The 25,405-nt window shown below is 42.2% G+C and overlaps 1 protein-coding gene across 1 annotated transcript in view; it reads right to left on the bottom strand.

Moving 5' to 3' along the window:
* Positions 1–25,386, bottom strand: part of DROSHA (drosha ribonuclease III) — a 105,383-nt gene extending 79,997 nt beyond the window's left edge. Inside the window, exons 1-10 of the mRNA XM_023757055.1 lie at positions 25,279–25,386; positions 24,068–24,194; positions 22,695–22,762; positions 19,743–20,576; positions 14,113–14,203; positions 8,353–8,465; positions 7,883–8,114; positions 6,437–6,578; positions 3,998–4,152; positions 1,206–1,286 (exon numbers count right to left, since the gene is read on the bottom strand). Coding sequence (XP_023612823.1) covers positions 1,206–1,286; positions 3,998–4,152; positions 6,437–6,578; positions 7,883–8,114; positions 8,353–8,465; positions 14,113–14,203; positions 19,743–20,576; positions 22,695–22,714 — 1,668 coding nt within the window. The 5' untranslated portion in view covers positions 22,715–22,762; positions 24,068–24,194; positions 25,279–25,386. The remainder of the gene's footprint in view (positions 1–1,205; positions 1,287–3,997; positions 4,153–6,436; positions 6,579–7,882; positions 8,115–8,352; positions 8,466–14,112; positions 14,204–19,742; positions 20,577–22,694; positions 22,763–24,067; positions 24,195–25,278) is intronic.
* Positions 25,387–25,405: the final 19 nt, after the last annotated feature.

The raw sequence follows: 25,405 nt of genomic DNA, 5'->3' as shown, positions 1-25,405 counted from the left end.
GGGCCTTCTCCAGGGCTGACTAGAGAGGCTGTCACAGAGCACAGCTTGCTGACAGCAACCATATGAAAGGACTCTGAAACAAGGGAGGCCAGACAGACGATGGGGCTGTTACAAGCTAGGTCACACAATTATCATTAGGGCCAGCAAGATCGAAGGGGCAGCCCAGGGAATCTGACACACAGTCATGCAAGAGTCGACAGAACATGGTGTCCTTGGGCACAAAATAGATGGGAAGCTGACAAGAATACCAACTTAGTTTGTACCAACAGAAGAAATCAAGAGTGATAACCAAGTGGCTAAAGGGAGGTTGCTCCAATAAGTCATGTTCCCTTGCCCAGTTCCAGACCTGATCAAGTTTTTGAACTGATATCCATTGACGAAAGAGGTGGCCAGTTCCCAGGAAGCCTTGCAACACCATTACAAACAAAAATGTTCATGACAACACTGTCCTTCCCCAAAGAACCTATGGCCATTTACCCAAGTAACAGTAGACTAGGGAAAGAGGAAATCCTGACAGTTCAGATGCTGACACAGCATCTGAATCAACACTAATTCTCAGACACTGAATGACTGTCCTCATTCCCCCGTAGAGTGGGGGACATGAGGCCAAGGTAGCAAACAAAACCTTCACCGAGGTCCGGCTTACAATAGGTCCACTCTGTTTACAAATCCACCCAGTGGTCATTGCCCTGGTCCCCAAATGTATCTGGAATTGATGAAACTGCCTAAAAGTATTCAACTTAATCAGTCAAGCATATTTGGAGTGTCCCTGATGGACCAGGGCTGGGGCACAGCACTAGAACAGTCCATGTGCTACTCAGGGTAGTGGGAACACAGGTGAACACATACAACAGCATTCCCACGCCCCCCAAGGAAAGCGGACATGTACCTTATACACTTTAGAGAGATCGTTTCTCCGGGGTACTTCAGAGCCAATTGTGATAAGAACATAGAAAAAATATTACACCAGGTACAGTTTTAAAAGAATAAAAACCAACTCAAAGACACTTGGCCTATTTGATGGTTTCCTTGATGATATTCCCCACTCCAAATCCAAACCCAAGTACTTTTCTTCTCCAATTATCACCGGAGACTATTGGGGAATATGAAAAGGCTTTTCAATGGTCTTGTTTCATTTACAGGGGAAAGAATAGTCTACTGCTGGCTTCTCGGTGCATACAAATGTAACAACCCAAAGCCGTTACCTCTTCTCCGGGATAGATGCTGTGTCTAATTCCTGTGCGTCTGGCTTTTGCGCTGCATTTGCAGAGTGGACCATCATTCATCTGTCAGAGACAGAAAGGAATTAGTTTTATTGGGGGCACGTCCCCCCCATGCAAGCTGATGTTCCATGGAATTATGTGGGTTTTAACATCAGGAGTCCTGAAGCTCTGAAGAGGCTGTCACAGTTAGAAAATTACACGGATGATCCAAAACCAATAAAGCTGCACACTGTCCACACTGTCTGGTAAAAGGAGACTGTAAGGCAACGCTTGATCCCCCAGTGATCTGTGCAGCCAAGCAGAAAATATCAGTGTCCGCGCACTGCTCGCCCCCATCTTCTCCGACCACTTTTCAGTATGTTCCTTCTATTTCTTATTTCAGGAAAAATGGCTCTTCACAAAAGAAAAGCATATTTTATATACTTTGAAGCACATAAAATGCTTTGAAGGTAACCAGATTAAATGTTTTCAAAAGAGAAACATAAAGGTATCTGAAGCATAGAGAAGAAAATGCCTGCTAGAACCAGGAAAACGTTCAGCACTAAGCAGGTAAGCCGATGTCTGGTTTTTCACCTGAATTCATTTCACTGCCCTGGACTCTACCCGCAGGATTCAATAAGGGCAGAATGCCTGAGTGACGCTTGGGTGGAAAGATGACTGCTAAGCACTGGGGAGGGGAGAGTGATAAATAGCTCAGGGTCCCTGTACTCAAGGAATATTTATTCTAGGTAAGAAATCGCATACATATAATATGCTTAGTAATTTTAAAGAAAACGGAAAAATTGTCAGTGCAGATGGAGATACCACTGGCTTCAAAGAGACGAACTATCTGAACAGCCGAACAGGACAGGAAAAGCAGATGGTTATGCTACTTGAGGCACCAGCATGAGGAACAAAGCGAAGGAAGAAACCCAAGGTGATGCTCTCGGGACATGACAGCCACCTCGATGGAATGGGTCATTTATGTGAGCAAGAAGACCAAACAAGCAGAACTGAGGTTTAAATCTTAAAGGTTCTTAAGAGTCATCTCATGACTTTATTCAACATAAATGGCAACACGGAATCAAAAGGAGACCAGAGCATCAGTTTGGAGAATAAGGAAGCTGAATTCCATTTCTCGCTCTCTTTGTATTAATACATACACACACACACACACACACACACACACATAACACATTATAACATATATATTTACACATACACATATTTCTTAAAGGTCTAGGGATTTGTGACTCATTGTGTCCAATGACAATATCTCAATACAACTTTGAAAAAAAATATTAAAGTGAAAAACTATAACTTTCTTTATCTTTTTGGGAAATCTAAAGCTCCAGGTGGTACATCAGAGAAATAACATTGTTACCTTAAAAAAGATCGGGTAATTATCCCAAGTAACAGCTGGCAAACAGAGATGTGATGGGGTGCCCTCAAGAGACACAGCACACGCCCAGTGATGGTCACAACTCATGAGGGAAAATGTGGAAGATCACCTCGTGCTCACTGATTTTCAAGGGAGCAGACAGACACCCCACATTCCTGCCTCTACCAGCGGCTGGGCCCTGACGCAGATCAGCCCTTTTAAGGCTCGGCCGTACCTAGGACACAACACCAGATCTAGTGAACAGAATGGTGAGGCTGCACAGGGTGCTCTGATGGACTAAGAACCCTCAGAAACCAAGGGGCAGGCTCTGGACAGGAGAATAGGCCATTAAAAAAACACACACACTGGGGGGCAGAGGAGTGACTACTGATGGACACAGGATTTCTTCCAGGGGAGATGAAAATGCTCTAAAATTGGATTGTGATGATGGCTGTACAGTCCTGTGAATATCCTAAAAAACATTGAATTGTGCACTTTAAGTGTGTAATCTATACGGTAAGTAAATTAAAACTCATTGAAGCTATTTAAGAGATCATATGCATGATTAATATATCAAAGTAAGTTTCAAATGCATTGACAACTGCAAACATTTCTGCTCAATTCCAAGAGAGCAAAAGGGACCACAAAGTGCGTTTCTGTTGGGCATTCTAACTATATGAATTCTATTGAGAAAGACAGTTTAGTTAGCCATCCTCTAATAAGAGCCCAAAGAACATTCAATATAGAATGGTATGAATTTATTTCAATTGTAAATTATCTTTTTATAGGTATGTGTTTTATTACGCTTAATAACTTTATATGCATTAGATGCTATTTTTCTTGCATTGTATATTTGTAAAATACCAATCTCTTATAAAGATACTATTTTGTATTATGTAGTACTTCATAAGAAAACCCTAAGTAGAAATAAAAATATGTCCAGCGACGACATCATTAGCTCAAACATACTTAACAAGGAAGGGAGCTTCCATGGAACTGTGACTATTACTAAGAAATATGAAGTTTTATAGGACTGAAGACATTGTGTATTATATTGCTGTAAGATGCCTTCCAGACGAACTACTTTTAAAAAGACCTACAAGTCCTCTCGCCCTCACTCTACCGTTTGTCTCCTTCCGTTTACTGCAAGTTTAATGAGGCAGCGCCATTATCCGGTTCCCTAACCCAGGATTTACCAACGTCGTCAAAAATGATTCAAGGCACAGTTGCTCTGGTGCTTATGCTTTGGAGCCGCACTCTGAAGCTGGAGGAAATGAGCTCTGAAGAATGGCTCACAGCGCCCAGAGGAAAATTCAGTTTCGCTACCAGCCGACATGCATCTTCTGGACCTGGAGTCATAAATGTGACGTGTGGTTTGCACCCTTCCCAGCAAGAACATAAAACACATGCGCACCTGGCCTGGGTCATTGTACCAGAGTTCATCGTGAAGCCGGTCGGGATGGGCCTTTTTGCGTTTAATTTCTGCTATGACGTCAAAAACTTCAGAGTCGGAGCTGCTAGAACAGGTGCTGTCCTCATCAGACTCACATTCGGATTCACTGGAACTTTCTAACAGAGGTGAGGGGCAAACACGGAGAGAGGCTGAAGAAATTCACAAGATGGTTACACTCGGAGACTTCCCAATGACCCAAACCTCTCAATGCAAGGACAGTTGTTTATCCTTTCAGCAAATATTTGAGTGCCAAGCACTCTGCTCAGCAATACCATGAAAAGTCATACAGCCCATAATGCTAAGTCACGATCTCGCTGGGAAAGCAAACAAAGATTTTTACAGAGAAAGGCTTGGTGCCGGAGAATATGCAAGCCACAGTAGCACGGGGTTACATATTTTAAAAGGTGCAGCAATTCAGACAAGAGCAAGTCCCTGATCTGGAAAGGTCACCCGCGGTTTTCTGGAACGGGTGCACACCACCCAGGCAGGGAGGTGGGGTGGGTGGCTGAGGAGGAGGCAGCAAGAGGAAAGGAACAGAGGGAACACTGCACGCAAAAGCATGGAGGCGACAGCACGGGACACAGGCTGCAGCAAAGGCCCCGCAGCAACATCCTGGGGGTGAGGGTTGAAGGGTCGTGACTGCCAGACTGATGGCTCTGAATGCCAGTCTCGAGTTTAAATGTTTCTCTCAATAGTAGTAATAAAAGATTTTAGACTCTGAAAGTGACTGGATAAAAACAGACCCAGGATTATGCTAAGTGCGCCAGTCCAAAAAGACAAACACTGTGTGATTTTTCTTATAGGAGGTGCCCAGAGTAGTCAGATTCATAGAGAGAAAGTAGAATGGTCAGTGCCAGGGGCTGGTGGAGGGAGATGGGAGTTGCTGTTTAATGGGAATAGTTTCAGATTAGCAGGATAAAAGGAGTCTGGAGATATGTGAAATGTACTTAACACTACTGAACGGTACTTAAAAATGATTTTGTGCTATGTGTATTTTAGCACAATTAAAAAACAGATCTAGAATTTAGATTAATCCTACAAAAGATTAATGCACAGTAATAAAACCCAACCCCACCCAGGCAGTGTGGCTCAATAGTTGAGCGTCAACCTATGAAGCAGGAGGTCACCGTTAAGATTCCTAGTCAGGGCACATGCCCGGGTTGCAGGCTCGATCCCTGGTGGGGGGGCATGAAGGAGGCAGCTGGCCAATGATTCTCTCCCATCATTGATGTTTCTATCTCTCTCTCCCTCTCCCTTCCTCTCTCTGAAATCAATAAAAATATTTTTTTAAAAACATAACCCAACCCCTACACAGTTGTATTTTCAAGTGTACACCATGAGACCGATGTCATCCCTTTTTTACAGATGACAAAAGGGAGGCAGAGAGAGTTCAATCACTTGCTGAAGGTCGCATGTCAGATGGAGGAGAAGGGACTCGAACCCAGGCCAGCCGGGTCAGTGAGTGCTTTTACCCACCATGGACACTGCGTCTCAGCCTGGGAGACACAGTGAAGGTGGCACAGAGAGCCAGAGAACAAAGGAAAACGCATAAGGAATATCTCAGCTGAGCATGGCATTCTGTTAAGGGCCAAGGACACAAAGTGGCAAAAAGCATTTCTATCCTCAAAGATCTCAGCATCTACTTGGAACCTCAGACACTTGATAAAATAGACCCCATATGAGAAAGCTCTGGAAAGTGTCTCTGCGAGTAGAGAGATGCCTTCCAACAGAGCTGGGCTACAGCTGCACTTGCTCATCAACTCAGGAGCAGCTGGCAGTGGGCAGGGCCCCGAGGGGAGGCCTGCCTGTCAGAGGCACCAGGAACTGAGAACAGGCCCCCTCGATTAGTGGGAGGCTGGACTATATGGTCCCTCTGATTCTAATACTAGACAGTTCTACAAGGGACACAATTATTAGTGTGCCTTGCAAATGAGATCTCTTATGTATTCTGCTGCATGTGACTGGGAAAAACTAACTTCAAAAAGAAGAAAGTTCCATTGCTATGTATTTTGCTGACTATATTTAAGGAAAATAAAATGAGCCCTAGCTGGTTTGGCTCAGTGGATAGAGCATCGGCCTGCGGACTGAAGGGTGCCAGGTTTGATTCTGGTCAAGGGCACGTGCCCGGGTTGCGGTCCTCAATCCCCAGTGTGGGGCATGCAGGAGGCAGCAGATCAATGATTCTCTCTCATCATTGATGTTTCTATTTCTCTTTCCCTCTCTCTCCTCTCTGAAATCAATAAAAATATATTTTAAAAAATAAAAATAAAAAATAAATAAATAAAATAAAATAAAATGAGAGGGAGGAATTTAATCTAGGATGCCCAAGGACACATCCCAAAGGTCCTGGATGAAGCAGTAATAAAAGCACAGGGTCTGGTCTGGTAGCTGCTGACTCACCTAAATCTTCATCCAGCTTTGTCTTGGGAGGCTCCCACGGGGGCCTAGCGGCTTTGGCCTTTTCTTGCCGGTTCCCCAGCTCTTCCTCAAATTTGTCATATAAGTCTCGGAGCCTACTTGTTCCAACTACAGTAGAATCCCCCTTTGAAAAATAAAGGATCAGTTTTAGAATCTATGTTTTAAAAAATCAGTATTAGAATCTATATTAAAAAAATAGTCTTTCCAAAGAAATGTAAGACCTCACAAATAATCAAAGATTTGTAACAGCAACATGCCATTTTCAACCCGCAATTTAACAAATAGGTAAAAACACCCAATGCTGAGAATTGTGAATCAAACACACATCCATGCTGTCACATGAGGGGGCACTCTGCCAACATTCACAAACATGAGGACTGTTTGTCTTTGCCTTTTTGAAATGACAAAGAAAATCATGACCCCCTGATTTCATAATACCTGAAAGTCTGTCTTCCACATTAATCCGATGATCAAAGAGAAATATCCTATATATCCCACACATACACCCATATACACGGAGACACACACACACACACACACACACACACACACACACACACACTCACTCTCCACAAACCACAAACACAGGGTTCTGTACTACAATCCTAGAGGAAGTTTTCCACTTTTCCCTACTCTCTTCCCAGGCTGAAAATCATCTTAAAGGTCCATACTGTTTGACATAATTTTCAAAATGTAAGAACCAGACCTTTCAGACGTAAAAAGAAAATTAAAACAAATCCTACAATCTGCAGTATACCCAAAAGGGGGTAATTGCTTTTCCTCAGTCCCTCCTCATTACTGACACTGGTGATGCTGAGACCACACTGACATTCTCAATACCTCACTGCACCAGATGACAAGATGCAAAGGCAAATGCTGGGCTCCTGGTCCATCAGCCATCGTTCTATGCTGGAGTTTTAACACACCCATAAAAAATGTAAGAAAAAATAAAAGTTCTGCCTGTTTAAACTCTCTGAACCTCAGTGCCTACAACTTTGTTGTTTTCTTTTAAGAATAATCCCTATGGCAGCCACTGTCCCCTTCTTCCTTGCTAATAAAACCATGATTTCCTTCAGATTTGGGGCAGAGACCTCCTCATCTCAGGGTAGGTGGGCTGAGCCACAATACCCCCATCCCCAAAGATGTCCCCGTTTTAATCCCCAGAAACTGAACATGTTACCTTACATGGCAGAAAGGACTTTGCAGGTGTGAAAATGTTACAGATGAGATGGGCAATGTCTAAAGACAGCTTTGGTTAACACAACTGGGGAGCGGTTCTACTGGCATCTAGTGTGGAGCCCAAAGATGCTGCTCAAAATCCCACAATGCACAGGGCAGGCCCCACCAAAAAGAACTATCCAGCACAAAATGCCCATAGTGCCAGGGTTTAGATGCCAGTCTGTAGCTTCTCTGCTGCCTCAGACCTACCACCTGATCCATGGGGTCACTGGAGTAGTAGTTTTCCGAGTGGGTACACCGAATCCACACAGGCTTAAGGAGCTCCTCCTCCTCCTCCTCATTCTTGTCGGGCGGCGCCTCCTCCAGCTCCTTTTCCTTGATGGAGGTATAATTCTTTTCTTTGCCAGAGCTCTGGCTGTCACTCCATCTGTCTTTTTCTTCCTCCCAACGAGCTCTCTTCTTCTCCCTACTGGGGGAGCGACTTCAAAAGGGGGTGAAGGAGGCTAATTATTAAAAAGGTTCTTCTGCTTTATCTGCTGTAAAACTATTCTACTTCACTTTGTTCACTTTTCACATAAAATAAAAATGCCATGCCAAACCACCACATTTACTTTTTGTTAAACCAGCGAACCCCAAACACCAGTCTGGTGGCATCAGAATCACCTGAAGTGACTTGTTTAAAAATACAAATCCCCAGGCCCTACCCCAGATCTACTTACTGATTCACAGTCTCCGGGGGTGGGGCCCAAGAATCTGTATTTTTAATAATCTCCCCAGGTAATTCTGGTGTGCATCCAGCAGGTTCAGGAACAACTGGCAAACCGTAACTCCTAGAAGAGAAAGATACTTGGGGAATATCTGGAAATGTCTACATACAGGCAGTTCCACATGAGAACGCTAGTTCTGAGTCCTCCACATCCTGCTCTGCTGAGGGAAAAAAGGTTTCGCAAAACATGGTCTGAACTTGGAATAATGTTAGCCTGAGGACCATAATCTAAAAGTGAACCAGTTACATCATCCCTAACCGTCTCTCCGGAATCCCACACATGGGTATTACTACTTCATGAATCACCACTTAGATTTTAATTTAAGCCCCAGAAATTTAGGTGAGACCTGTTCTGTGAGCGTTATCTCCTTGAATTTCTGAGGTTTAAATTTTTCAAAGACCCAACTTACGGATGTGCTTGAAGGGAGAACCTACAGGATAGATTCCATCAACCCTACCACTAACTTCTAATTTTATGACAGGGAAAGTGTGAGCATGTAGGTGTGTATTCATCGGGGGAAGAGGTGGGTGATTAGAAAGATAATATATACTGAACTTACTAATATAACTTCTAAATATTATAATGCACATCATTTGTTACCAGAAGAAAAAAGTTACTGCAAAGGAAAATGTACATTTGTTCACTGTAAGAAAAAAATTAAGCATTAACAAAATTAAAATCACCCATTCTACCACACAGAGATAACCACCATATTTCACTATTGTGTTAAAACGTATAGATATAAGAATATATATAAATATACACAAGCTTCAACCAAAAAAGACCTCTATATATAGCAGCGGTTGCCAACTTTTCAGACCTCACCAACCACCAGTGGTCCGCGGACCACCGGTGGGCGACCGCTACTCTATAGCCTGTCCTTCTCACCCATTGGTAAATCAAAGCCTTTCTATTTCAATACATCTACATCTGAACCACTTAATAAATGCATATTATTATTTCATATGCATATACCATAATTTAACAAATCTGAGTACAATCATTTAGGTTGTTACCATTTTTTTGCCATTGTAAACAATGCTACCATGAACACACTTGTGTTCTCTGCACACTTACACTTGTGTTCTCTGCACACTTGTCAGATTGCTTCACACTAAGAGTGTGTGTGCACTTTTCTCAAGGCTTCTCTACAGGTAGATAGTACCAGGTTAGACCACCATCAACACCGTATTGAGTTCCCATTTCCACACACCCTGTCAACATGATTGTTTTTAATCTTGCCATTCTGATGAAAAAAGTATCTCATTAAACCTAACTTGCTAATTTTTATCACTACTAAAATTACACATTATTTGTTCACTTCTTTCATGAACCGCCCAGTCATATGCTTTGACAATATTTTTAAAATTAGGATTGTAGTCCTTTTATTTATTGACTTTTTTATTAAGATTATCACCATTCTTCTGTCTTATGTATTGTAACCTTTCTCAGTTTTTTGTTTTCCTTTTAAATTCCAACTGCCTATTGCTACCTATAACTTTCATTTGGCCAAATCTAGAGACTTTTAAACTTATGCTTCCTCCTTAGTGTTATGCTTACAATCCTTTCCCATCTCAAGGTTAAGTAAATATTTTATATTTTCTTCAGTTACTTATAACACTTAATTTTTTAACTTCATCCTTTTATGATATATGGCATAAATTTCAGTTTTTCCCTCCAAATGGCTTGCCAATTGTCCCATCAGTTTTTCCTCTGATTTGAAAAAACAATTTTATGATAGATGTAAATGTTTATATATACTTAACTGTTGCTCAGTATTAGTTTCATTGATCTATTTACATCCACATCAAATTGTTTTAACGCTTATGTGTTTATAGGACATTTAATACTACATTCTCATTTTTTTCCTTATTCTCATTTCTATTCCAAATAATCTATAATAATAAAAGCATAATATGCTAATTTGACCGGACGTCCTTCCAGACGAAGTAGGGGCTGCGAGGGAAGCCCAGGTCCCGGGTGCCAGAGGGAAGCCGGTGCTGTCAGCCGAGGGAAGAAAGGCCTACTCTTGCACGAATTTCGTGCATTGGGCCTCTAGTGACTCATAAAGTTCTAAAGCCCATACTTCAACTGGTTACATTAAAATTACAGATTTTGAAGAAAACTGGTATTCTTCTACCTCCACTATGGAAATATGGCATATCCTCCACTCTTTTATATTACCTCTTTGTCATCAGCTACTTATGTTTCCTTCCCATTGTTCTATATATTTTTTAAAGTTTTATTAAGATATTGAATTTTAATTAGTATAAGTTTCTATAGTGAATCTACATTTTTTTCATTACTTTCTAAGTAGGTTTTCCTGGTTTATGTAGGAAGGCTATTAATTTCAGTATTTTATAAATAACTGTCAACTTCAGTGGGTTAATCTTCATTGTTTCTTCACTGATCCACTTGAATTTTCCTGATACACCAATAGCTAATAATGGCAACGTAACTCCCGATCGTGTGGTTCTGTTTGTTTTAGGTGCTTCCTGTGAGCCTGACACTCTGCTAAGCACTTTACTGACACTCACATTTAATCCTTACAAGAAAGCTAAGAGGCAGATATGCACATCCCTCCAGAGGAAACAGAATTAGGAATTATGTCACTTGTCCAATATCACAAAGCTAGTAAGTAGTAAATGCTAATATGGTTGCTTGGCACAGACATTTTGACATGTATTAAAAATCCTGCCAAATGTTTACTATGATCAGGAAACACAGGTAAAAGGCAGCCTCATCCCCTCCCCTTTAGGCAGGTATACTGGATGATGGATGGTCAGGGTTGACTACTATAAACATCAATTAGGACACGTTTTTCTTTTCTTTTTTAATAGGACATCTTTTTTAGGTGTCTGAGGCATTCCAAATTTCAAAATCCAAATTTGAAATTGTTTCTTAACAATATATTTTATTACAAACTATGATAACTTTTCCTCCTTTACAGTATTTACATCTCTACTTTTTTTCTCACCTACTGCATTGGTGAGAACTCAAAGAATCCATGTCTGTTGTCTCCACAAGTTTCTGGGCACTGGAGAAGAAACCACTAGACTGAAGAGATTTCCATACTCGACACTAAAAATCATCAACCTCAAATGGGTCCCCAATGGTTTCCACCAACACAATATCTTGGCTTTTTTCTACCTTTATCTCCTCCCTCATCTGCTCCGCAGGGCCTTTCTCAACGAACAAACTCTTCCTGGTTAAACTCATTTAATCCATGGCAAGTAGTTTTTCCAACTGGGATCTCTTTTCTGAATTTTACACCTATATATCCAATTTACTACCACACAATTCCATTTGGTTGTCTCACAAATTCTCAACTACATATACCCAGGACTGAACTCATCCTCTTGCCTTTCTTAGTATTCCCCACCCTCAATGGGGAACATCAGATCTCACTGAGTCTTCTTCCCCCAGGATCAGTTACCAAGTCCTACTGACTCTATCTCAAAAATACCTCTACCACTCCCCACTGCTACTGTCATTACCCAGGTCTAGGCACAATTATTTCTTTCTGAATTACTACAAACACCTTCTAAAGTCATTCATTCCAGGCTTGACCTTCAGAGAGCATTTCTCGACACTGTGACCTTCACACATGCTCTTTTCTCTTCCCCCTTTCATAGTACATCCCTACGCATACTTTAGGTATCAGTAAAATGCCCATCTCTCTATGACTACCCTAGACTAAGTTTTTCACCACTGCATTCCCAGAGCAACATGTACTTGATCTATAAAAAGCATTTCTCTCAGCACTTAACCTTCTGATTCCTGTAAAGTGGGATCTGTTGTTAACAACTATATCACCTGCACCAGTACAATACCCGGGAGACACAGTAATGTAAGTATTTCATTGGCTTGTGGATTAAGTTATACAATGTTAGGCAACAGCGATAGGCAATGGAGCCCTGCCTTTTTTCTAACTTGTATGGGAAAGCCTGTAAGGTTTCAATAAGCCTGTAAGGTTATTTTGAGATGGTGACGACAATGTTCATCATGAAATAACGTCCTCTATCATGTTAAAGAAGTCTGCTTATATTCCTAGTTTACCAAAGTCTATACTCATAATCGATGCTAATTGTATTTGAAATATCTAATAGGCAGGTACTGAAAAAAATCTATTGATTAGGACACAAAAATTTAGTTACAGATTTCCTAATACTAACCCATCTATCCATGCAATCTCAGAATACATTCTCAGTTACTTTAACACACTACTGGAAACAACTTGCTAATGTACTACTCAGATTTTCATGTCCATATTTATAGGCGAGACTGTGTTTTAGTTTTCTTTTCATTGGTTAGGTTTTGCCATCTGGGTTTTCCTGATATCACAGCCTGAACTGAGCTTTCTTTCCATCTTCTTCGGAGTTCTAGAACAGTTTAAAACTTGTTAGTAGGTGGTACAAATTCCATTCTTTCAATGTTTTTCATAGTTATTGGCCTATTAAAATTTTCTGCTTCTTGTGTGAAGTTTGTAATTTTTGTTTTCATAGAAATCAACCCATCACATCCATGTTTCTAAAGTTTTTAAATAAAGCTTCTAACTTATGTCAATGTGTTGTAAATTTTAAATCTCCTTTATTCCTATCATGATATATTCTCTCTTACCTAATGCAATGTGTGTATTTCTTTTCTTGATTTGCCACTTTTTAAATTGTATGACCTTTCAAAGTCTTGCATCTGTTTACAAATAGTTATAGTGCTACAGTTCTGTTTTCTATTTCATTAATCTCTTTTATCTTTAAACTAGAGGCCCGGTGCATGAATTCGTGCACAGGTGGGGTCCAGCCGCCCCACCCCTGGTCGGGGTGGGGAGGGCCAATAGGGGGCAGGGCAGGCTTGGGGGAGGGGCCATGGGCAGGGCCCAGATCAGGCTGGTTGGCTGCCACAGTGCGCATCATAGCCACCGGTCGTTCTGGTTGTTCTGGTCGTTCTGCTGTTCTGGTCTCTGGGCTTTTATGTATATAGATCCTTTTTTCTACTTTTCTTGTACTCTACCAATTTCTAGAGCCAAATGATCAGGCAATAATTATATAAATACACAGTTAGCATTTATTTGGCATTAATTTTGGGTCCAGTTCTAGTGTTTACATGTATTATCTCAAAGACCCCCACCACTCAAGGCATTTATAAGTATCCTTACTTCAGATAGATATTGAAGCTTAAAAAGATAAATCAATTCAGTAACATAGTTGGGAGAAGTAATAATTGATCCCAAATCTGTCAGACCCCAGTGTTATTCTTAATTACCATTATATAAGACCATGCATTTTACTTCTCTGTATAGAATTAATTACATTCTGCAAGTTTTAGTTTATAACATCTCAATCCCATTTTTCTAAATAAAGTGTGACTGGAGTTTTGCTTTTTTCTGTAACAAGTAAATTTAAAAACATAATTATGAATTTCCACGGTGTAGTTTTTTTAAAAAACTTTGCATTATTAATGCATAGTTTTATAGCAATTGACGTCAGAAAAAGTGGCCCATATGATTTCTAATTTATCAAGATTACCCTTGTGCATAATCAATACATCTTGAAAGTAAAGTTTTTAAGTCAGTGGCTGCTTTAGCTTTCCACAGGGCATTCTGGAAGACTCTTGGGCTATTTTGGAGATGTGGCTGATACCTTGCATAAGCACAAAATCTGAATTCAAGGAGATACTCCTATGACTTCTTTCAGCGTGAACTCCTTGCTTACTTCCAGGTCTCTTATACTCTTTTTTGTAGGACCTTTCCAGAGATGGTGATCTTCGGCTGTCCCGGTGCCTGGGTCTCTCCCGTTCCCGCTCTCTTAAAGGAATTAATACACAGAGCTGTTTTCAACAGAAAGACTAAAAAACACCACCTCTTTTCACTGAATTCATCTTCTAAATCAATGGCCCTTCCCTAAGAATTTTTCAGGCATTATTCTCTATGGGACATTTTTATTCATCCTTCATTTATTAGAGAACAAAGGAGCTGTTCACTTTACAGAAGTTAACTGACTTGGACATTTTTTGCTGTTTTCTTTACAGAAAGAAGTCAACCCTGACGCAAAGCAAGAAAGGGAATTTCATCATAATCTTCTCTAGAGACCTTCCAACCAGCCAATTCTTAGTTATTTAACCTACAGGGAAAACTTAACAGAATTCTACTCCCTATTGATTTCTAGGAAACTCTCAATTTCAGCCATCAAGTAAAAGTAAATCAAAGCTTTGGTAGTAAGCATTAGAACTCGGTTCTATGATGAAAGAGTTCTGAACCCTTACAGGTTATCAGCCTGAGTTGTAGTTGTAGCAATCAGTAATGCCATGAGTCTGTACATCACTGTACCTTTAAATGCAATTTTCATCAGCAAAAAACTCTCAATGGAGACCCTGAGTTTAATATAAAAATAGAAGGAGGGATTTTAAAACCTTCCAATGTAAAATTAGACAAATTTAATAATAATAATAACTTCTGAGTCTATTTAATAAGTACAATGATCAGGAACAAAAATCGGAACTCTAGTGTGTTTGAATCAGAACTAAATCTAAGGAAACTAACCACCTGATCTCAGAATAATAATTTAAAAAATGCCATGTTAGCCTGAATACAGCAAATGACTATAAAAATGTCTGAACTCAAAAATATCCCCCAATAGCCAATAGAAGTGTAAATACTTTGAAACTGAGACTCATAAAACTGATAAAGATCGGTCACTACTTAGATATAAAAAACTAATATTGTGTTTTTACTTAATGATCACCCCCTCGTTGCCCGGCCAGCGTGGCTCAGTGATTGAGTGTTGACCTATGAACCAGGAGATCACAGTTCAATTCCCAATCAGGGCACATGCCCAAGTTGCGGGCTTGATGCCCAAGTTGTGGGCTTGATCCTTAGTGTGAGACGTGCAGGAGGCAGCCGATCAATGATTCTCTCTCATCACTAATGTTTCTCTCTCTCTCTCTCTCTCTCTCTCTCTCTCTCTCTCTGAAATGAATAAAAATATTTTTTAAATCACCCCCTCCACAAGGAAGCCTCCTTTGAATAATGTACTTTGACACATACAGAAGACTCAGGTATACACCAGCTATCCAAAATAAAGTAGCCAGAGCTTGGGAATCTACATACTTTATCAGATACCCTTCTAAAAGTCCAGTTTATTTTTAGGCAATTAATCCAACATGTAAGCAGTACCACATGACAAAGATATAATCTGTAGTGGTATGGCTGCTAAAAAGAATAATTTAAATTACCTATATTTCCAAATAAAAACTCTATTTAGAAGATATTCCTAATTTTTTTTTTTTTTTTTTTGGTTTTTTAACATCTAGGCAACAGAATTTTGCACTCAAGAACAGCACTGCTGATGACTGCTACCTGTGTGGGTATAAACTGAAAAGACCGATTTGGATATAAATCACCTTAGAAAACACAATATGATGAACACCTTTAAAGCAAGAAAAACAATGTTAAGGTTACTGTTCTCAAGACTCGTCCTTGTTTGCGAGCACTAAGGTATCCCTTAGGTGCAGAACACTAGCTCTCCGTCGGCGGCACGCAACAGGACAGCTATGGGGTTACTGTGCTGTAGCACCACTCACGATGGGAAGCCACGCACCGTCCTCACCACGCTGCACCCAGCAAGGTCAGTGCGCCATGTCAGCAGCTGTTTCTCTTCCCATTCCCCAGAGCCACCCTGACCTTTCCTAACAAGTACATATATTCACTTCCTCACAAACTTTCTCTAGCAATAGTTTGCCTAAAACGACCTTGTAATTACTGTTCAACCACATTTTGGAGGAGAAAAAGAAGGAAAGTGGAACTTGAAAAGGGACAGATTCACTTACCCCAAGAAGTAAGGGGAGAAGTGGTCAGAGGACAGGCTACAGAATTTGCATAAACTGAGCACAATCTAATGCATCAATGTGTGAAGCTTTGGTTTTCTCCAGTATACTTCCAGAAGTTACCCTGGGACTTCACGTGCCCCCTGTGTATTTCACAGAAGCATCCCATATGAGACAGCGACTGATTCCCTGCCGAAGACTCCAAAGGGAGCTGGTTATAATGTGACTGTGACACTAAGGTGGCTCCAGGGCAAACATCTCAAGTACAACATCATATAAAACAACTCCAATACAAATAAAGCCATTTAGAAAGATGAGCTAACTGCCTAAATAGGTCCTTCATAGTAAAGGAGTTATGGTTTAGGATAACAGTATGCTTTTGGCACTTCATTTCACTTATTGATAGACCCCTCAGTTTACAAGACATCTGAGTTTCTTCAAACACATGACTCCAATCTAAGCCTGGATGGAAAATTTTAGGATTTTACATCAGAGCCCTAAAAACTCAGATCTAACTTAAGTCCAAAACAGAAAAACAAATGCAACCTAGAATATTGAAGTTTGCAGGAAAATGCCTCCCCAGCGACAGGATTATTAACAATCACACTGAACTCTGAAGCAAACTCTTTCCAGTTTAGATTTGTATCATAAAACTACTAGTGGCCCGGTGCACGAAATTTGTGCACGGGGGAGGGGGTGTTCCTCAGCCCGGCCTGCACCCTCTCCAATCTGGGACCCCTCGAAGGATGTCCAACTACCGGTTTGCAGGGATCGGGCCTAAACTGGCAGTTGGACATCCCTCTCACAATCTGGGACTGCTGGCTCCTAACCGCTCACCTGCCTGTCTGCCTGATTGCCCCTAACCACTCTGCCTGCAGGCCTGCTCGCCCCCAACTGCTCCCCCGCCAGCTTGATCACCCCCAAATGCCCCCCGTGCCAGTGTGCTCGCCCCCAACTGCCTCCCCTGCCAGCCTGCTCACCCCTAACTGCCCCCCTGCTGGCCTGCTCACTCCAAACTGCCCCCCCCACTGTCCTGATCACCTCCAACTGACCCCCACTGGTGGCCTGCTTACCGCCAACTAGCCCCCCTGCTGGTCTGCTTACCCCCAACAGCCCCACCCCCCACCAGCCTGATCACCCACAACTGCCCTCCCCTCTTGGCCTCTAACCGCCTCTACCTCGGCCCCTCCACATGGCTTTGTCCAGAAGAACGTCTGGAAGGTCTCCTGGAAGGTCTCCCAGTCTAATTAGCATATTACCCTTTTATTAATATAGATAAAGTATGGGCAAAGGACCTAAATAGACACTTTTGGAAAGAGGACATACAGAAGGCCAAGAGACATATGAAAACATGCTTAAAGTCACTAATCATCCGAGAGATGCAAATCAAAAAGACAATGGTACCATCTCACACCTGTTACAATGGCTACCATCAACAAATCAACAAATGAAAAGTGCTGGCGAGGATGCAGAGAAAAAGGAACCCTCATGCACTGATGGTGGGAATGCAGACTGATGCAGCCACTGTGGAGAACAGTATGGAGTTTCCTTAAAAAGTTAAAAATGGAACTCCCATTTGACCCAGTGATCCCACTTCTAGGAATATATCCCAAGAAACTAGAAACACTAATTAGAAAGGATATATGCACCCCTATGTTCATAGCAGCACAATTTACAATAGCTAAGATTTGGAAACAGCCTAAGTGCCCATCAGCAGATGAGTGGATTACTGGAATACTACACTGCCGTAAAAAAAAAAAAAGAACTCTTACCATTCTCAACAGATGGACATTCTCAATGGATGGACATGGAGAGCATTATGCTACACAAAATAAGCCAGTCAAAGAAAGATAAATATCGCATGATCTCACTCATTTATGAAATATAATCAACAACATAAACTGATGAACAAAAATAGATCCAGAGACAGAGAAGCATCGAACAGACCATCAAACCTCGAAGGGAAGGCAAGGGAGAAAGGAGGGTGTAAGAGATCAACCAAAGAACTTGTATGCATGCATATAAGCATAACAAATGGACACAGACAGTAGAGGGGGTGAGGGCATGCACTGAGGGGTGGGAATGGCCAGGGAGAGGTAAATGGCGGAAAAAGGAGACATATGCAATACTTTAAACAATAAAGAATTTAAAAAAACAAAACTATAAAGTACACTATCCCAGGCCTCTGCTAACTAGTCCATCACAGAATAATTAAGAACAAAATTGACCAGAAATAGTAACTCACACTGAAAAGACTTAACAGACGACCGACTCTCAAATCCATCATCTCCACAGGAAACACATTCCCTTCACCCTCCCACTGGCATCAGGGAAAAGCAACAACACATCACCACTTACTGGCAAAATGTCCAATCAGAATCACACCAACAGCCATGAGAAAAATGTGGAAACCGAGAGGTGCACTAATGGCCCAGGAGCTGAGACCAGCTCCCTACAATCCCACACCGAGAAGTGAACTGGTGTGCTGAGCTCAAACGTGTGCAGCACAGAAGGTCCACAAGACAACCAAGGTAAACACGCCACAGGGGACAGAGGGAGAAGCACTGTTATCAGCTTGACAAGTGGAAAACCTCAAATCTTTATCGATATAAAGAGTTCACTGAAGGTACAAGTAAGCATTAATACAATCATTACCTGTCTGTTTTTATTTTTCCACCTAAACCAAGAGTTCTCAGACTTTTGGGATAACAGACTCACACCACCTCTTGAGACTCTGGTGTAAGGTACTGATTTACTTACAGGGAAAAAAAAATACACATAAAATTCTGCATATAACTTCAGAGCATTTCTAGAACGCCATCTATGGGTCCGTTTCAGTACACCTGCTGAAAACCTTATTCTCTTGTATATACAGTATTTGGTCTTTTGAAAAAAGGAAATGTCACCTGGAATGGAACAGTATTTTTTAAATACAATTTTCTTCAGTATGAACTTGTTTTAGTGCAACAAACGTGGGTTAAAGCTATTCTGAAAACTATAACTTTGATAATGGATAATATAAGCTTATTTTATAAAGAAACAGATCAAGAAGGCAGCAATGTACAATAAACTTCCATTTATCCTAAAAATCAGAAAGCAAGTTCTGCTCATTAACTAGTTTAATTCTTAATTGGTAATATAGGCAGATCATCAATTCCAAAAGAATGCAAGTACTGTAATCTGAGATGATGCTCATGTTGAACATAATTAAATATAATGCAAAAAATATATGGTTTTTCATTGGATCATCATTAAAATGTCAACTGTATTATGCAGAGTAATCAGCTTACATCCACTGAAAGGAATCTACATTAATAATTTTGGAATGCTTTTCAAAAGTGGCTTTTTCTGACATCAATTTCTTTACTTGTCAGTTGTTCCTTCCTCTTTAAAACAGCCCAAAATAAGATTTCCTTTTATACATCGAAATGCATTGCAGGATCTTTCTGGTTTGGTTTGCCAATAAGCAGAAACGGCCTCTGTATGGGCCTCTTCAGTTCATTAAAAAACACGTGTTTTACCTGCTCCGCTCATAGCTCCGGTGGCGAGATGGCGTTCTCCCTCGGTCATAATCGGATCTGTAGCGACTGTCTGCTCTTCTCCTGTCGGGACTTCGGCCTCGCTCCCGCCGGTCCAGGGACCGATGCCTCTCCCCTCGCCCGTGACTGTGATCCCGGTGCCGGTGATCATCATAGTGTTTGAGCCTTTCCGGGGACCTCCTCTCACTGGGAGCCTTTGGGAGTGGGTATGGAGGGAGATGCCTAAAATGTGGGCTGCTGTTGTTATTAGCACTGGGTGGGAAAGAACTGGGGCTGTTCTGGAAGCTATTAAAGTTGGGAGGCGGGAAATTGTGGTGCGAATACCCAGGAGGGTACTGATAATTGACCTGCTGGGGCATGACCGGAGGGGGTGGGGGATGGGGCATGGAAGGAGGGGGCATCATGTAGGGGAACGTGCCCTGCCCAGGAGGTGCTCCGGAGACTGGGGGGTTGTTAGGACAGGGCATCGGAGGCGGCATGGGGGGAAAACAGGGAGGTACGGGGAAGGGGGGCCTCATCTGGTGGTTGGGGAAGGGGGGCCGGATGGGGCAGGGGGGAAGGGGGCCTTGTGCTGATGGAGGCATGGGTGGAGGGAAGGGTACAAAATCCGGTCTCGGAGGCAGAAAATTGGGGGCTGGAGAGTTTGAGAAGCTGGTGGAAGGAGCACTTGGTGGCTCATATTGATATTGCACAGGAGGCTGCTGCGGGTGAAGCAGCCTTAAATTCTGAGGCCTGAAGGCTGGTGCTGAGGGTCTGGCTCCATGTCCTCCTCGCCCTCGGGGACACCCTCGTCCTGGGTGGAACGACATTCTATGACTTTTTGGAGGAAAGAAAAAGAGAAAAGGGGAAAAAAAACACCTCACTATGGAAACAGGGTTGCACAAATGCCTGAATAGCTTCAAGAGCAACTAACAGACCCCTTAGGCCACTGGCATAGTCCACCCACCTAGCACTGAGTTCTCCATAATATCTGACAGTCCTCATGGCTAGTAAACTTCTCTTCCCCTGTCTCAGCCACCAAACCCATTGCCGTGGTCACTCCCTGGGCCATGTCACTCCCTAAAGACACTCCACTTCCAAATGATGAATTCAACATCCCACTATTCAACCATGTGCTACCACGTCCTTTCTTAAGTTCCCCCAAAATCTTGACCTCACCATGTCATCCTGTCAGCATACCCCACGTTTTCTATATCTGTACCAGCATCTTCCTGTCTTCACCTTCTTTCCCACTCAGCATAGACTCTGCACATTCAATGCAACATGTCCTGAAAGGTATTTATGATCTCCCCCTCCAAGACACCACCACAAGCTCATTTCTATGCACTTCCTATCTCAACAGATACCATTCAGGTTCTAGGTACTTTCACCTTTATCATCTCTGCCACAGATATCTTTGCCACAAACATTTTCACTGCACAATTCATTGGCCTCAAGGCAACTTTTCCATAGAAATGATAACATGTAGTCCAAAGTCAGCGTACTTTCTACAAGTTGGTTCTCTGGCGAGTCAGTCCTTCCAACTAAGAGCTGGGTATCAATGGCTGGCCTACACCCCTAGCTGCTTGTGCATGTAGCTAGCAGGTGACGGAACCAGTGTTTGGCGGGCAAGGTGACTGCTCCAAAGGTTATTTATTACTCCAGGGACTATTACACACGGTTTGCACACGGCCCTTCTCTTCCTGGGACCACTGCACAATGTAACATCACTGCCAGTCAAGAGTAGGTCACACAAACCTGACCACGGCAGCAGCAAGTGTCTCAAGATCATCGAGAGCTATTTTAACTTTGTAGGTTGTACCTAACCAAGCACTTGTCTTCATTCCATGAGAAATATGGGTTCAACTCTTGCCACTCCTTCATATGCTCCTATCGATAAGTCCCCAGCAGTGCCCGTCAATAGCTAAATGCTTATTGACAACAGATTTTAATAACATCCCAGCACAGTGTCCTCAATGTAAGCAAAGTCACCTTTAGATCAAAACAACTTTACTTAGGGCATAAACAAGAGGATTTGAAACCAATACACAACACTTCATGGTGATGGTCTGAAAACAGCTAGCATTTCTTCCAGATGGCAATGATTTGCCCCAAGCGTTCATTTCTTATTTTGAAACACACTACAATGGGAGGAGAAAGAGAGACTGAGGACCCTCTTTGAGGGCAGAGTTGAACCCACATTTCCCACAGAATGAAGACAAATGCTTAAGTACAAAACCAAATCAGTTACTTGTATATTTCCATGAATCTATACACATTTTAAATGTATTCACAAGAAAGTCTTTTTCATTTTGTTATTCATTTTATCATGTTTCATCATGTCCCTCTTTCATACGTTATTATCGTTTTTACAGCAAAATTTCCTTACAGCCAATTAGTCACCCACAAAAATGAATGCTTATGGTGAAAATACCAGACACATATTAGTCCTAAAGTCATACACCAGAAAATTATCTAACAATTTTGCCTTCTTTACCCCTTTTAACTAAATATCTTAAAATTCCTATCATTTTTGCTTTGTAAATACTTGAGTCCATCCACTTCACACCATTGTCTCTGGCCTGGCTGCTACAATAACACCCTTGCAGGACCTTCTACTATCACTATCAACACCCTGCAGGCCTGTTAGGTTTCCTGCTCTCACACACTCTGTGCTTCTTCTTAGCAGGTCCTACAAGAATTACAATCCACCAACCAATTACCGAATTCCATCCTTAATGTCTGCCTGCACCTGAGAACTGTGAGTTCCATCACTGCAGGGCTCTGGGTTGTCTCATTAATGGCTGTGGGCTGAGTTCCAGCCATGTACATGGCCCAAATGAACACATTTCCTCCTCACGTCACATACCTAAATTCTCCCAGTCTATGACCCAGCACAGTGCTCGCTCCTCTCTGTTCTCCCAAAACCACTGCCAATCCCATCACCCCACTCACCATGTATTGCCTTGCATCATGAGGTGCTGTCTGGGTCAGAGTCACATCTCCCACAGAGACTATGAGCTCTAAAGGACAGAAAGAATAGGAGAGACGTAAAAAAGTTTCCTACACTGATAATGCTAGAAAATGTTTCTGCAATTATTTTAACACTAATTTTGAATTTTCCAATGCATTTAGCATACTAACAAAATTAAGAGGATGTTGAACCGAATTAAAGTTTACAACTAACTTTTAAGATGTCTTTAATACTTGTCTTGCTGACTCAAAACCATCAGTAGCTAAAAAGACTGGAAATTTGGGCATATTCCATCTCTAATTTTTTTAAATATATTTTATTGATTTTTTACAGAGAGGAAGGGAGAGGGATAGAGAGTTAGAAACATCAATGAGAGAGAAACATTGATCAGCTGCCTCCTGCACACCCCTTAATGGGGATGTGTCTGCAACCAAGGTACATGCCCTTGACCAGAATCGAACCTGGGACCCTTCAGTCCACAGGCCAACGCTCTATCCACTGACCCAAATCGGTTAGGGCTCCATTTCTAATTTGTTAAAAGGTTGGGGGAGAATAACTATTTCTCCTCCCCCTCTCCATACTCCAGTATCTTTCACAATGACACCAGCATTCAAATTCAAACGTAACTATAATCCTGTACAGATAAGTTATCCTTGATTTTCACTCTCCACTCTTCCCATAGAAGAATGGTATGAAAGTGAATGACTTTCCAAATCCTTAAACTTCAAAAAAATGTTTAAAAATCTCAAATAAATATTAAATGCAAAAATTTTCAATGTGAAAGCACCTCCCTAAAGTCCTTTTAACTAAATACCAATGAGCTTAAGGTGGATTTTCAAATGGCTCATGAAAAACAGTTTCAGGTGTTTAGCTATATCAATCACTGGGATTCATAAATAGCAGGCACCAAATAACATCTGAATAATGACTATTTTTCAGACTAAGACCCTCAAGATAAATCTAAGGCCTGGACAGCTGATCTTGCCACTACGGGCTACTCATTGCCAACAGAATCAAATTCAAACTCCATGGTTGCTATTTAAGGCCCTCCACAATCTGAACCCAACTCCTTCCAGGCTTAATCTCCGTTATCTTCCCCATTGAAGACAACCTATTACTCCAGATTTTCCCAGTTGCCTAAATTACCAAATACTATCATATCCCCCAGATTGTTCTTTGCTGTTGCTCTTCTGAAATCGACAACCCTATGAATTTGCCCACTGAATTCTACCCACCTACCTCTGTCAAATGTCACCTCTTCTGTGAAGCCTTCCCTGGTTCCCTTAAGAAGTCATCATCTCATTCCCTGCAGACTTCCCTCTCAGTCTGTACTTACCTCTTTTATAGCACTTACCAGAGAATGCCTCATAGTATAGTCATGTGTGCACATGTCTAACTTCTCCACTAGATTATTAGCTCCTTGAGGACATGGGTTGATTCATAGTCATTTCTGGATCCTTCACAGCCCCTGGCAGAGCATCCTGCACACAGTAGGTGATGAATAAAGGTTTACTGTCTCACCAATAGTATTATGTCTCTATGTTGCTCCTGTACATTTCCCTTTCACATATATTCACAACAGATCTGCATTATTAAAACCAGACAAAAACCTTTCCACTGATTCATACAACACTTAATGAGCCAATACGTGTGGGGCACTGTCGCAGGTTGTGTGCTGAACACAAAGATGAGTAAGACACAGCCTGCAATCCTAAAGGAGCTCAGAACCCACATACAAACACATTTTTAAATAAAAATAACACAATGCAAATAAACACAAGAAAAGAGGTATGCACAGGGGAACACAAAGGAACGTGCTCACGGACCTAGAAATGGGCAACAGCCAGGATCACAAACACGCTCGTTCACTGTCCAACAGCTGAACATTCACTATGCGATCCTCCGGGATGCTCCTATAGATAGAACATCTGAAAACACTGACTATGAAACTGACCTCCTAAAGGTATAGTCAGGCTGTGTTATGGATGCAAACTTTAATTCAAAAGTCAAGGAATCTGCTACAAGTGGAAAAGCAATCATTTTCTGCGTCTGCCTACTCCTAGGTTGGTGTCTGGAAGCAGGGAAAGTGAGAGAGCTGTTTTGAAGAGTTAACACGTGCAGAACATCGGTCTATGTAGAAAGAGTTGCAAAATGTGACTACGCTTTTATGAAGACGTCCTCTTTCCCCCCCAGATGAACCCGCAGGCCCATCGCCTTCCTCCGGCTGAACTGCGTGTTTCCCTGTTTGCATCTCCCGCCAGACTGTGAACCCCAACCCGGCCAGGATGGGCTCACGGTCCACCTCCCCAGCGACACGCGGACGACCCCAGGCGGGGACCAGCGCACGCGCCCCAGCAATGAATGAAAGCTCTCATCTGTCACTCCTTTGTACTTAGGGGACCCGGGCCTCGGGTCGCCTTCTTGCCCTGCGCTGCAGATCTGAAGAGGGGCTGTCCGAGCTTAACTTTCAGGCGCGTCTGGCCGCAGCCCAGGCCTCCAGCCCCATTAAAATCCAGACACTCGCCAACGCTCCCTCTTCGAACCCCCGCAAGGTGGTCCTTTTACCTGCAAAAAGGCTCCCGGGCCGTGAGGTCGCCGTCAGAGCAGAGCCAGGCTAACGCTGCAGCCGCCGAGATCGCGGCGCCGCCAGCGCCTCCGGAACAGGAAACCGAGGGAATGAAAAAGCAAACCC

This window comes from Myotis lucifugus, unplaced genomic scaffold, assembly GCF_000147115.1.
Source record: "Myotis lucifugus unplaced genomic scaffold, Myoluc2.0 scaffold_0, whole genome shotgun sequence".
Lineage (NCBI taxonomy): Eukaryota > Metazoa > Chordata > Mammalia > Chiroptera > Vespertilionidae > Myotis > Myotis lucifugus.
This window is presented reverse-complemented; position numbering and strand designations above follow the sequence as displayed.